The sequence below is a fragment of the Sinohyriopsis cumingii genome, chromosome 1, assembly GCF_028554795.1.
Source record: "Sinohyriopsis cumingii isolate HCF-2022 chromosome 1, ASM2855479v2, whole genome shotgun sequence".
Lineage (NCBI taxonomy): Eukaryota > Metazoa > Mollusca > Bivalvia > Unionida > Unionidae > Sinohyriopsis > Sinohyriopsis cumingii.
In genome coordinates this window covers 134349754-134365090 of record NC_142961.1, presented here as the reverse complement: position 1 = coordinate 134365090, position 15337 = coordinate 134349754, and the positions used below count along the sequence as shown (strand labels likewise).

Sequence of the window (15337 nt, the reverse complement as noted above, 5' to 3'; positions counted from 1 at the left end):
TCATGGGACAGTAAGTTGTGATGACATTGGTTGACATGAAATAAGTAAAAGACATTTTTTTTATTTTTTCATACTGTTTTTGTAAAGCCAGGAAATAGGTGTAATGTGTTGCCATGATGCAGTTACAATTCTAAAAGGACTATTTGTAAACCATGCATGACACAATCTTCAAACCATGCATGACACAACCTTCAAATGATATATACGTACCATGTGTACTCATTTATGAGTTGAATCAAATTGTAAGAACAAAGATACTGATCAGCCATTACATAATGCACCTGCAGATCAGAATCTATGTTGTTTATTCTGCTGGCTATTCTTAGCAAACTGCACAGACCTTGATCTGTTGGCAAATAATGGACGTAGGTCTATATCTGTTCAGTTTCCAGTTACGTACAGTATATTTATTTTTAAATATTCAATTTACTCAACATTTACATGATAGATATTTGGTTTTCTTGGTTCTAAATGACTGGCAGTATGTTGTTTTTTATAGTCTTTACATTACAGAGTGGGTGTACTCAGTGTCCCATACTTTCATCAAAGTATTTGTTTTATATTTTAATCAAGAACACAGTATCATTCATATAGTTTAGATCATTATTCTAAATTGAATTAAGAGATTTAACACATTTCAATAAAATTTCATTCTATGCCATTTAAACAGAAATTTTGTTCAGTTACAACTCTAACTTATTTTGCCCAGTATATGCAAGCCCACTAGGCCAGGATCACTCTGCCTCTGTTTTATTTATTTATTTATTTTTTTGTTACAAACAATTACCTTGCTATTGCTTATGCTTCTCCACACGTGATTGTTCTGTTTGCAGTATTTGAATGTTTTTACCTGGCATGGTAGATGTCTTGTGTCAAGAAAGAATTCACCAAAGAATTTAATGGAATCATCTTGCTGATCAAATACATAAAGAGACATTTTTATTTAATGTGTTCCAAGATAGAATGCTCCTGTCCAACAGACACACATACACACACACACACACACACACACACACACATTGCTTATGCTGCTCCACATATGATCTGTTTGCAATATATGAATGTCATCAAAGGTGCAAGTACCTGGCATGGTAGATGTCCTCTGGTTGTCGAATCTGTTTTGCAGGGATACGATATGGGGTGGGGTGAGGGAGCTGTCTGCAAATGTCAGTTTGATTTGCATTTAAATGATAAAATAATATTTAATACCTAATTAGTTACAAAACAATGAGATAAAAAGGGAGACCATGAAAGTGCATGCCCATTGATGTCATGCCTTGTCAGTGATATTATACATTGCAAAATAATGCAGTATATGTGTAGATATATGCAAACTTTTTTGTTGATTGTTGTTCTTTATGTTCTTTTGTATCATTCTTTCCTTCTTTCTTTTCATTTCATACTATCTAAAAGAATGTTTAAAAAACAAATCAAATGCAGTAGGCATCAGTAACTTTACCCAGATTGTTGGACTTTGTGGATTCTTATGATGTGAACCTTGTTCCTATAATACTTTATATACATCTGAATCGCCTCCATTTCCACTTTGCTTACCAAATTTACATAGTCAAAGTAGCCATCATTGAGATATCAACAACCTTGCTGTCTGGAATTTAGCGTGATTTCAGTACCTTGCAGGTAATTTTCTGATCCTGTAGTTTCATAGTATGCCCAATGATCTCCATCTATTGAGTAAATGTGCCAGGCTTAGAAACAGTTGCTATGGCTTCCAAAGTAGGCATTGCTTCAGAAAAGTTGCTGTGGCTTCTTAACACATTAACCCCTGGAGGTTTTTGTCATTTTTGCCTGAAAATCGAGTAGGAAACACATTTTGAAAGCTATTTCTGAATAGACTTGAAAACTCCAAATCCTCGGTCATCTTTCAATAACATACTGCCTAGTTGTGTTAGAAACATTGTTTTTCATTATTGGCTATTAGACTCGCGCATGAGCCGAAGGGTAAAAGTTGGACTTGTTTTGTTTTTTTTGTTTTTTTTTTGCTAAACAGAGCCATTATTTTCGTATGGAGACTACTCTTTATTCCAAATGCCCATCTTATCCTACTTTTTGCAAAGGCTCATCTGTCTGCTTGCAGTTGATACCGGTTTGCCTTAGATCTGAGACCAAAAAAAGTCTAAAATCCGGACACAAAATGGGATTCCGACCACGGGTGAATTTTGCATATAAAAAAGTCAGGTCCAAAAGATGAGGTTTTTCTATCTGTATTTTGTAGTGCAACTAGATATCCCAGATTATTTGGTATCATTGTAGAACTACATCTGTCTGCCTTTCTATAATACATCCACGTTAGTGTATCATGCATGACCATGATGCTACAGAGCTCGGCAGCAGGCTACTACCTCCTGCCCCATAAAGTCGTTGCTAGGGGTTAATGTGTTAAAGTAGGCATTACTATGCTTCACATGGCAGTTCAGGATGTATCCTTTTAAAACTAATTATGTGATTTTGACATCTATGGAGAGTTAAATATCTTATCCTGGATTGAATTGCTTAGTGTGTGCTTTGGAAATTTTAAAAATTACTCTTCCTGGTGGAGTGCAATGAATAGTTTCTTGAATTTCGTTGTAGCAGTTTAATTGTGTAAGCATGTGTGGTCCCCCCCCCACCTTTCAAGTTTTGTACACCAAAATTACTTCTTTTAAAGTCACTTTTTCTTTTTGATTGCCACATTAATTCCTTAAACAGAGTTGCTATGTCAGATGATGACGGCATCAGGGATAATATATTGTTTCAACTCTATGGTCATTAACTAAAGACCCAAAAGAAGCAAAATGCAACAAGTTTCATAAAACATAACAATTTAATTATCAGTGTCATAGAATGAAAATTTTTGAGGAATTTACAGGACGTATATTATGAATCAAGAACAAAATAATCCTGAAAAAGTTATATTCAAGTAAAAAAAAAGAATGAAAAATTCAGTATAAATTTCAGATCCATGAATATACTGGTATGCCATCAGTCCTGACATGTCAAAAGGATGTTGTCCATAACTGCTTTAAATAATTACTATAGTTCCAAAATAATATTATAAGTACTTTCTGTTTCCACTGAATAATCCAAACATGTTTTTCCTCTCAGATAATATTTAAATACAACATAAAATACTTACGCAGGCTTGATGTTACAATAAGAACAGAGAAATTTAGGATCAGAAAACAGATCAGTCTGAACTACTTATATACAGGTGGAAGTTTAAAAAAAAAAACACATTATCACTACTGCTATGTGAGAAATTGCAAATCTCCAACTTGACCCATCCAGTAGGTATTGACTTAATTCTTCTAAAGATGTCACCTGACTGACCTGTCCAATGGAAAAAGCCACAAACTTGTAAACATATTTACTCATAATTCTGTTATTAGTAACTGTCAACATGTACATAAACATCTATTTATAGATCTTGTGCAATTTGATGTTCTTTAATATTTTAAAATAGACCCCATGCACCTAGAAATTACACTAGATCACTACAATTTACAGCCATGAATAAAAATTACAAAAATTATAGATATGCATAACAATATGTAACACACTGTTGTATTTTGTTTTTCTAATAATTCTTGACAATTTTCCCAATATTCACATATATGTAATCCTTTATGATGTATCATATATTTGCATTATAGATGAGTATTATGATCTCCCTGGTGATATATATTTAATCCCTTTTAGCAAAGCTACTTTTATTTAGTTAGAACTACAGATACAGTGTACATAAATGCACACTCCATTTCATATTACTGGGAGCACACACCAAGAATTTTGTCATTAAAGTAAGTGTTGTCAGATAGTATTGTCCATTAAATGCCCATTCACTAGCTGAATGTTTTTACCATATTTCTTTTTTTTTAAAAACAAATCTGAACCAGTACATTAATTTTGAAATTACTTACAAGTCTAAAGTTACCACACCTAAATATGGTCAGTATGGTAATGTAATTTTAAAATTATTTACAAGTCTCAAGTTAACACATTAAATATGGTCAGTATGGTAATATAACTTTAAAATTGTGTACAAGTCTTAAATTACCACAATGAGTATGGTCAGTACTGCAACACATTTTTTTTTAAATGTATACAGTAATGCAATTTTAACATGGTGCACAAACCTTGCACCTGTACAAGTCTACAAGCATATAGTCTCAAATGAGCAGTACATATAACATTCAAATTTTCTTTATACAAGTAACTATTACAACCAGGTGGTATATTAAAGGCCAACAGATATTAACGTAAGGAAGGACATTAGTACCCCTTTGAAGCAAGGTATATCTGGATATCAGCTACCATATATCTGACCTAAGCAATGCTCAGTTGTTAGACTGGATTCACCCTGAACTACAAAATTTGATTTTGGGTTTATCTTGTATGTGAGCAGTTTAAGGTCCAAGTTCATGGCAACAGTATTTTAAATATACGATAAACCAAGAGTCAAACTGCATTGACAGTGAGTGGAAACCGTTAACAAAGTCTGATGATGGTCAGTTTTGGTCAGTACTGTTGACATATATGGCAGGTAAATATACAGTTCCGTCAAACAATTTAATGTACCTCTTACTGGCTTTGGATATGATTTAACCAGGCATATACAAATTAGCTATGGTAATATGTCATCACAATTATCATAAGTTTGAAATGGATTTGACTACAGTCAGTGACTGTGATAATTTATAATGTTTGATAAGTACAGTTATGTTTACAATTTTTGAAACACTTCAAAGAGATTTACACAGTATTTCTATGTACTTGCTTGTAAGTTGATTCAAACTGCAAACTGCACAGATCCAGAACTGCCATTTCATAATGCACTGGCACATCTGAGTCTATGCTGTTTGTAGAACAAACACAATAGACTTATTTCTGCTGGTACATAATGTGCCTGCCAATAAAGGTCTAAGTTTTATTCAGTTGGACTGGATTTGTACATGATTATATACAGTAAATGTCAAATGATAAATTACTGGGAAATTTTACAGTGAGTGTGATTTGGATTTTCAATGAAGCTTTAACAATTTTAGTCATATTGCTATGGTATCTCCAGTTTGGCAGTTTATAGTGATGTTGAGTACTGGTGCATCATGATGTCCCACCCAGTCACATTATCCTGGCACAAGGCCAACCATTTCTAACACTAACCTTAATGCTGAATGCCAAGCGAGGTAGCTAGTACAATTTTTATAACTCTTTAATATGACTCGTGAGGCATCAAATCTGCGACCTCCTGCCTCCATGTCAGATGCACTAACCACTTAGGCCACTGAAGCAGTCTTTTATGGTTTAAAAGGCCAAGAATAATTTGTTTTGATTTTTTAATAACATGGTTATGCTTTAAAGTAATATTTTACTCTATAAATGTGGACTGTTTACTTTCTTTCCCCTTGGGGCCCCAAGTTGCTGAGTGGTATAAAGTGCCTACCATTCAGGATCACTGCCATCTCACCTCTGTCTGCATGGGTTCGAGTCTCAGGCTCAGCTAACATGGGTACATGAAAAAGTTTGCGTCGGTGGTTCTTCCAGGGGTTTTCCCTGGGTCTTCCTCCACCAGTTATACTGGCTGCCATGTATAGCCTATCTTGTGCTGAAAAATGGCATTATAACCCTACAACAACAACAACTTTCTCATCTCTGTACTGCTGATCAGAATATCTTAATTTCATTATCAGAAGAGTCAATTCAGTACATTGATATGAAATTATAGCAAAGTACATAATTAATAATAGCTTAATAATTACATAATAATTCATAATAATAAGTATGCACAATGCTTGTGTTTAATGCTTAACATAATACATTATCATTTTGGGAAAATAATTATTTCATCACTGAAATACCAAAACATTTGTGCTTACCCAGACTTTGTAACATAGAAAGAGCTGTTCTAACATTTCTTGAACTGTTAGAGCTTTGCTTTCATAATCCAAAAAGAATTGTTCTTATTCCTTGTTAAATTTATATCACTTTATAATCTGATGTGTTGTCATACTGGATTTTCCATGGCCATCTTAATATTGATGTGTGTGTGTGTGTGTGCGCACATTTAGATGAGTGTCCATTCTGTTCCTGTTTTGTTTGGTTTGTGCCTATTTACGGAGGAAAGCTAATAATGCTGTAGGTGTAGAGTTAAATTATTGGCAGAGGACACTTCAGTTTTCAATCGCTGGTATCCTAATTTTATTAAATAGCGGTTTGAACATGCTTTAGTTTGAATTCCTAGAGGCAGTCCCTGAGGGTATAGACTCGCCCAGGGGAGTAAGTTAGGTGTGTACATTTGTCTTTTCATGCCCAAGAGGTATGGATATATGGAAGGATGCTGAGGTCAAAGTTGGTTACATATAAAATACCAAGTTAGTACATATATTGTTATAGGGTGGGACCTAGGTAATTTATGTTATGACCTTTGGGTGGGGATAGGCAGAGAGTAAGGAAAGCCACCTTGAAATCCCCACAATTCTTTGTTGTTGTTTTGGGTTTAATGCCATTTTGCAGCACATGATATGCAAAACATGACAGTCAGTATAACTGGTGGAGGAAAGAATCAGAGAAAACAGTGGTAATAACCACCAACCAATTCATGTGAAGCTACTGGCGGGTTTTCTCACACCTACTTTGGCTGAACCCAATAGTCAAACACACATGGACAGAGGTGAGATGGCCATGATTTGTAAAGGTGAGCACTTTATTACCACTCAGCCAACCAGGGACCCATGCCCACATCTTTATGAGTGTTGGGATACTCATTTTTCAAAGGAAAATTCCTAATGTTATTTGTGATCACCTTTCATTGCAAGAACTTAAGTTACCAGCAACAACAAAAAATAAATAATTCACCATGTAATAAAAGCGAAATTGCCACATGACACCTAATTGACTGATCAGGGAATATTATTTAGTGATGGTGCAAAAGAATACTTAAGAAAAAGCAGGCCAAACCAAGGAAGGTGACTTTGCTACATCACATCTGCTTTATGCCAAGGTCCATTAGAATGTACATGAAGATTTTGGAAGGATGATCTTCTAATAGTAGCTTCATAGTTGTTTTAAGTTTATACACAACTGAGAGAAAGCTTGCCAGTAGCTTCCTGTTGGTCAGTCATTTTTACCAATGTTTTCCCAGGTTCTTCCTCCACCAGGTATATTGACTGCCATGTATATCCTATCATGTACTGAAAAATGGTGTTAAACCCACAATAACAACAAAATGTACAAGTCTAAATGTTCTAATGTCAAGGTCATGTGGAAAGTACTGTAAATATTAATAATGGAATGACAGTAGCCCCTTTGATAGATGTATAGTGGTCAGTCATGTTTGTCTTTGCATCCATCTACACTGTTTGGGAGAGAGAGAACATGGTAGGGTTGTTACATCTGAAGGATTTAGATATGGATTCCAAGTACAGGGTTTGATGGAGGATTGGATGGGGTGAGAGTTAAGAACATATGTTTGGGGAGGATTGGATGGGGTGAGAGTTTGCAGACTGGATTTTGGGGAGGATTGGATAGAGCGAGAGTTTGCAGACTGGATTTTGGGGAGGATTGGATAGAATGAATTTAAAACATGGGTTGGGGGATGAGGATTGGATGAGGTGAGAGTTTAAAGCATGGGTTTATGGAGGATTGGATAGAGTGAGAGCTTGCAGACTGGATTTTGGGGAGGATTGGATAGAGTGAGAGTTTCCAGACTGGATTTTGGGTAGGATTGGATAGAGTGAGTTTAAAACATGGGTTGGGGGAGGAGGATTGGATGAAGTGAGATTTTAAAGCATGTGTTTAAGGAGGATTGGAGAGAGTGAGAGCTTGCGGACTGGATTTTGGGGCAGATTGGATAGAGTGAGAGTTTCCAGACTGGATTTTGGGGAGGATTGGATGGGGTGAGAGTTAAACGCATTGGTTATTGGAGGATTGGATATGGTGAGAGTTTACAGCATGGGTTGGGGAGGATAAGATAGGGTGAGAGTTTAAAGCAACATTTTGGGGTAAAATTGTGCTGACACAACTCACTGATGATAATGATCAGGATTTACATCTACTTTCCTCGTATCACGTCTATATCTTTGTATTTACTACACTTGTGTACACTGTATTTATTTAAATATTAAATAAAATCCCAAAATTGGTAATGCACAAGAATTTTCCATTCTTTAGTGCAAAATCACTTATTTGTGCATAGGTAAATTACATAACATCCACACAATATCCACTTTTCTCCATCAAAGTCCTGAAAATGGCAGCAAATGATTAAAAAGCAAATTAGAAATAGATTAATTCTTGTATACATGTAAACATATTTTGTAAATGCAATATTTCTTTTAGTTGCTGTGTAAGTTAGTGTGAGAAGGCTTTTGAACAAAGACGAATCACATTTCACAAACCCAGTAAAGGACTGATGAAAGGTAAAATGGGTCATTTTATATGGTTTACTGGTCTCTTCACAAATTAACACAACAAATGACGCCTTTATTTTTTAGTTATCATGGGCGTCTAGTATTATATGAAATTTGGGATACATGTCTGTAATAAACTGCATCATGTTTTTATTTTATAAAACCACCTATCAGTTCATTTGCAGTCAGAAATGAAGTGAAGTCAGTTTTCACACACACAATGGTACATCTGATACTGAATATTAACCAGGAGTGTGAGTCACACCTGAATCATCATCTCTGTGAGAAAATATCAAACCTTCTGTGAGAAAAATAAGAAATTTAAGACTAATATGTTCTAAAGAGTTTACAGTTATACTATATAAAATGAACTCTTTCGACTTACAACACATTATACCTTAGAATGGATTTTTCCCATTAATTTGTCGACATTGACTCTTGCTAAAAGGAGGGTGGATTATGTTTATTAAATGGCATCAAGTCTGAAGCAGCTGGAATGGTTCAGAACTGAATTTCGATCACATAAATCGTATTCATTTTATTATTAATTTTATTTAAAGTGTCAGATGCCGAACCCAAATGAATAATAAAAAATGTCAAGGTTCATCCATATCTATTTCAGTTTTTGTAAATTTAGTAAATGTGGTTTAGTTGGAACTTCCCTAAATACTAAAGCAAGTCTTTGTGTCAAAGGCAATGGTGGCAGTCATTGGTTCCAACTCATGGAGCCCTTTTAGCCTTTTTGTTTAGGTTCGGTAGTTTTGTGTACATTGAGTCCTCTGTTTAATTCCTGCCACAGTCAGATCTTTTTTCACAGTACTGAAACCAACCCATAATGCAGTTTTTGCAGAAAACTTGTGTGACCTTTTCACCTATTTAGAATGTTGAGACATATGGGGAGATGGGGATGGGGTGTCGCCTTGAGAAACAAGGGATGTGCACATCTCAGTGATAAGGGTAAGTGAATTGGCAGTCAGGATATGTATGGTCACTTCCTAACCAGTCCAGCTGTTCCAGCGCTTATGCGTATACATGTATTTTGGAGACAAAAACAAGTGCACACAAGTTTTGCATGAAAGAGCCTTGCCCAAGGACATACCACAATACCCAAACCAAAATTGCAAGCTTGTTTTAAAGCTTGCAGCAAGCTTGCCACAAGCTTATTTATAAAGCTTGCGGCAAGCTTGTATTTGGAACATTGCAGCAAGTTTGCGCAAGCTTATTTATAAAGCTTGCGGCAAGCTTGTATTTGGAACACTGCAGCAAGCTTGCGCAAGCTTATTTACAAAGCTTGTGGCAAGCTTGCATTTGGAACATTGCAGCAAGCTTATTTATAAAGCTTGCGGCAAGCTTGTATTTGGAACATTGCAGCAAGCTTATTTATAAAGCTTGCGGCAAGCTTGTATTTGGAACATTGCAGCAAGCTTGCGAAAGCTTAAGCTTATAGTTGCAATGCAGTGGAAAACAAGTCTGTTCCGCCAAAACATTAAGTTTAATTCCATTGTTCAAGTTTATTCATTCACTGCAAGCTTACCCAAGGCTGCAGAAGCTTTATGTGTTTCCCTAGCTGCAAGTGTCACGCCCCTATGAAATGATCATGAATAATGAATGAACTGTTCATGAACTTGGTTCAAGAACCATTCATGAAAGTTCATCAGAAGGTTCATGAATTATTCTAGAATGTGCATGAATTGAAAACAGTCCACAAATTGGATCATCATCATTCATGAACAAGTGCATGAACATATTCATGAACTATGATGAACAAAGTTTCTCAATGATTCATGACTTCATGAACAGTGCCTATAAAACAAAATATGATTACCTGACAAGTCACAAATACCTATTCATCCTGAATCATACAATAACCTTAGATGGGGGATGGGGTTAATACAGTATAAAATGCAACATATTATCTTAAAAACTGTATTTGATTTCAGATAAATTTAAACTGACAAGTGATATTCTTTTTTTTTGCCCTTAGCAACACTTTTGGTATGTTCTGTAATTTTTCTTTGAAAAATGTTCAAGAGATATTGGGGCAGTTGCCTGCAATCAACTGTTGAAGCATATTTCATCGTCATGGGGCTGTCTTTCAGCTGGGGTTTCTCCTGACCAATCTTCTTCCAGAGACTGACCTGTCTGATAATTCTTTTGTGAAGATGTTCAGGGTCTATAATTTAATCAAATCCTGTCCATTGTCACTACTGAATGTCTCCTTCTGCAACTTAAGCTGTTCCATCCAATTACTGCTTGGATCTTTAACATTGTTGCAGCAGTCACAATTTAATGTCTCTTCCATCTTGAATCCTCCAGTTTTAAAATTTTCCTCCTTAACCTACAAACTTCACCCTCTAACAATTTTACTTTTCTGCTGTCTGGTCTGAAAAAAGGTAAAGTTAGTTAATTACAGATAATCTCTGATCAACATTGTTTTTAGCTTTTAGAACATTATCATTGTACCCCACTTTACTTACTGGAATAATATGATCCGACTCAAAAATGATTTAATCCCTTACACATAATACTGAGCATTTATATTATTGCAGAATTTTGTCACTGTTTTATATTAACTGAATCTGTCTAGCCAATAGGTATAGTCACAGGAGATGGATGTTTTATTCAGTAAAATATGACATTTTTTTTGACAACATCGTTACACTAAATGTATATATTACAGATAACGGTTATTTCATGCTTTCAAATATTTTCGCCATTTTTTATTGATAAAACGCCAGACTTGTGTGGTATAGGCCCTTAGTATGTCACTAATGCATCCACTCCGACTCCACATGTTGCGTATAGCTGCTTCCGGTTTCATCACGTTGTTATTTGCACTTTTATTGTGAACAGTTTCACGCATTAACTATTTTCTTAAGGTTTTTTTTTAAAATTACCAAATTACATCAGATTATAGAAATAGTGATGTCATGTAAAAGAAAACGATCTCGAACATCTCAACTCCTACCGATATCGAACCACGTCTGGTATCGAGAACTGGGGGGTGGGGGTGATAATGTTTAGTGATTTTCAAAACTTCGATGAGCAAGTTTAAATTAGGTCTGAACAAAATCGTGTCATTAGCTTGGTTATAAATAATATGATAACATATATAAACCAATAAAATATCCATATAACTTCTACTGAAATAATCACGAATGACCAAGAAAAAGATACTCACCGTAATTCTGGTCATCCGGGCTTGGTATGCTTTTCTGCCTAATTTTGCTCTCACCAAATCATTTCCTTCATATTCTTCAAAATCGCTTCTCTGCTCTTCTACTTACTTTAAAAAAATGATATTGAAAATATTCTCATCTGTCCATCCCATGGAGTCCACGGTTTTTGTTCGAGGTTTTTGTCTAACCATCTGCATGATCTTTGGTTTCTGAGAAAGCTTAACTGTTCAAATCGCGCGCGTATATTAACCAATCATATCACGTCTTTTTTCAAAGTCATCCAATCAGAATAATCGTTGTTAATATATTTCGTTTTTACTGCAAATTGGCAACTAGTGACTAAGTCAGTAGAATATGCAGTTTATAACAGTAATGGAGATTAGAAAAAAAACGTTAGGACAAAGTCATTGAAAGCTTTTTAAAGCAAATACATTTTGTTGATGCTGGCCAGAAAATATTTTCCCATATTAAACCAGAAATACTCAGGTTAAGTAAACAAGTATTGAATTAAAGATCTGTATGAACATTTATACAGTATATCATTTTAAAAAAAAGAAGAAAAAATTCACCTTTATTTAAATTTCACTAATATTGTGAGAAGTTTGTATGATAAATTTTCATGAACATTTTATGAATATAATGATATAGATATTTAATATACATTTTTTTAAGAAATATCATGGTATTGCATCAAAGTACTTGAATTGTTCATGAACCATTAGTTCATGACATTTCAGGAACTTCAAAGATATTATAATAGTTCATAAAAATTCATCAGTGTGTTCATGAACTTCAAGTACATGATTCATCAAAATTCTTGAAGTTCATGAACTTACTATAGGAACTTTCGTGAACATTTCATGATTGTTCATCAAGTCATGAATTTGTTTTCGTAGGGGCATAACAGTGATGGTGCCTGCTACTTGGATACATGGTCTCAAACTTTCACAAGCAATGGATATATATATATATATATATATGAAGAAACTTGTTGCAAGCTAGTTTAAATTTACTTTCTGAAACATACAAGAAAGCTTGCGCAAGCTAGTTTTACTTTCTGAAGAAAACAAGCTTGCGCAAGCTAATTTTACTTTCTGAAGAAAACAAGTAAGCTTGCGCAAGCTAGTTTTACTTTACGAAACAAACAAGAAAGCTTGTGCAAGCTAGTTTTAATTTCTGAAGCAAACAAGAAAGCTTGTACAAGCTTGCGCAAGCTTGTGCAAGCTTGCGGTTATATCCAGCTATCTTGCCTAAGCCTGCACTTGCTTGTACAAGCTTGCTTATAAACATCAAACTAGCTTATCGCAAGCTTGCCACAAGCTTTCAGCAAGGATGCATTTTGGTTTGGGTAGCTGACAAAGGGTGGTCTGATGATACGATTCGAACCTGCACCCTTTTTTATCACAAGTCCAGCATTCTAACCACTAAGACACTGCAGCTTCCTCCTAGGTTCTGTTCATAGTAGATAGTATTGTCCAGAGGTGGGCAAACTTTCCAGTGCAAGTGCCGCATACACAAATGTACACCTTGTCGCGGGCCGCATAGTTCATTAAGTAAAATAATTAATATTTGAAATAGCAAAAACAAAATGTTTTTCTAAATAACATGATAATTAATTTTCAATTGTTAATATGTTGTTAATATTTGAAAACTGAAACTTAAATTTCAAAACATTTATTTGATAAACAGAGTAACATAAACAGAGTCAGTGCAAATGATGACTTGTTCCAAAGCCGCATGAAAACCCTTGGCAGGCCGCATGTGGCCCACAGGCCGTAGTTTGCCCACCCCTGGTATATTGTCTATGCTTTACTTCACTTTTATGTACTAACATAATATCCATTAGTGAGCCCAATGGTGGATATGTTGTTGTTATGTGTAAACAATAAAATTGAAATGTGTTTTGTGAAAGTAAATCAGTACGAGTGTTGGTTTGGGAAGCTGAAGTAGCTCAGTTGTCAGAACTTCTGACTCGCAATTCAAAGTTTCTCGCCAACCAATTCACCAAAGGGACCCGAGTGGTCTAAAGAGCTCTCTGTTATGGATCACTGCCATCTCACCTGTCTGCGTGGGTTTGAGTCTCAGAATCGGCCAATGTGGGTATGTGAGAAAGCTTGCCAGTAGCTTCTCAAGGGTCGGTGGTTCTTTCTTTCCTCCACCATTAATACTGGCCGCCATGTATATGTGTGCTGAAACATAAAATGTCTTTGCAGTAGTTGTTGTTTAGATGTCATCTCAGGAGAGACAAGCACCAGTGAAATATAATATTGTGAAACCACAAAAAATTATTTCATAGTTGTCAGCAATTCATTATTAAGCTAATATATTTTGTATTTGTTAAGTTAATTGGATTGAGATTTGGGGGGGGTACATATATTTCATTTGCTGTATCTGTTAGTGCAATAGACAGTCTGGTGTTTATCAGCAGGGTTGTGAAATGATGTACCTGTTATCTTCTGTTTATTTAACTTACTGTATACAGTTTACAGGTGGTGGATAATTTATTAAACATACAAGCACACATGTAGAATACAGGGGCAGAGTACACTCAGCAACTGGATCTCAGCAATTCTCTATCTTATGCTGCTAAACGGTGATAATATAAAAAAATAGACCTCCAGAAGCTACAGCACCAACCTGATAGGTCTCTCATTTAGTATGGGTCTTGTGCCTGGAGAAATTAACTAAATTTGAAACAAGTGTAAGTGAATAATACCCCCCCCCCCCTTTCCAATTAAACAAGTAAGAGGATATAGGAACAAGACTGAGTATACATTATTAGGTGGTGAGATTAAATTTACTCCAGTTTCAGTTACATAGTGATTTTAATTGTCTGCATACATTATCCAATTTTAATGGACCCAGCTCTTTAACTCTTTATCAAATACACAACACCCACCAAAAAATGTGTACTGATTGTAACTCTTTGTTCAGTTCTGTGACATAAACTAACACAACCCAGATTTTTAAAAAGTAATAAAAAATGGTATCAACCTTCCTATTATCTTTCATTTGTCATCTGTCCATCCATTGTAGTTTTGTTATTGATGCTCCTAAACTTTCATGATCGTAATGAAACTTTACACACATTCATTCCATGATCTAGTTGCTCTGGTTGGCTCTAAATGAAAATGTTGCTGCATGGACATTCATTATGGCCACTACAATGGTGATCTCGATTGTGTTTGAGAAAAGCCAAATTAATGTACAGGATATCTCATAATAGTGCTTCTGAATATTTACAGTGACTATTCCAGTATAGGCTAACTGGTAATACTCCCCACCTGCAATCCATGTCAACCAAATAGTATAAAATTCCCAAACCAAATAAGGAGTTATTTAAAAAAAGTTTCCAATACTCTGGAACTCTGCTCTGGAATAGTATTCCAGTTGAGATTAGAAATGCCCACTCTATTTCCTTCTTCCAAACCCAATATATCCAGTGGCTTCAGAGATGCAGCTAAAATAAATAAATTCCTTTGTATGAGGGCCTCAGGGTAGATCAGTTTTTAGCTAATTGTGTTTTCTCTTTAAATAAGGTTCATTATTATTATTATCTTGAAATTTTTGTCACTTCTTCTTCTGAATACCAACATTTTAGTTTAATTAGTGACATGATGTTGGGTTGTTCTTAAATGAAAATGGTGCTGTCCTAATGTCCTATTTGGATACAGTCTTGAAAATCTTGTTATTGCTACTTCTGAGTGGATGGGATTTTCACTGTAAGATGTCTTATATTGTCTAGTTGGTCTC

At 35.2% G+C, this 15337-nt stretch overlaps 1 protein-coding gene across 6 annotated transcripts in view; it reads left to right on the top strand.

Annotated features, from left to right (window-relative positions):
- The window catches only part of LOC149807893 (phosphatase and actin regulator 2-like), a 175204-nt gene that overhangs the window by 59657 nt on the left and 100210 nt on the right, over positions 1 to 15337 (top strand). The window contains exon 1 of one of the 6 annotated variants that reach the window (XM_089971715.1): positions 4452 to 4540. The exons of the other annotated variants lie outside the window; for them this stretch is intronic. Coding sequence (XP_089827841.1) covers positions 4534 to 4540 — 7 coding nt within the window. The 5' untranslated portion in view covers positions 4452 to 4533. Of the gene's footprint in view, positions 1 to 4451; positions 4541 to 15337 lie in introns of those variants that run through there. 6 annotated transcript variants of the gene reach the window in all.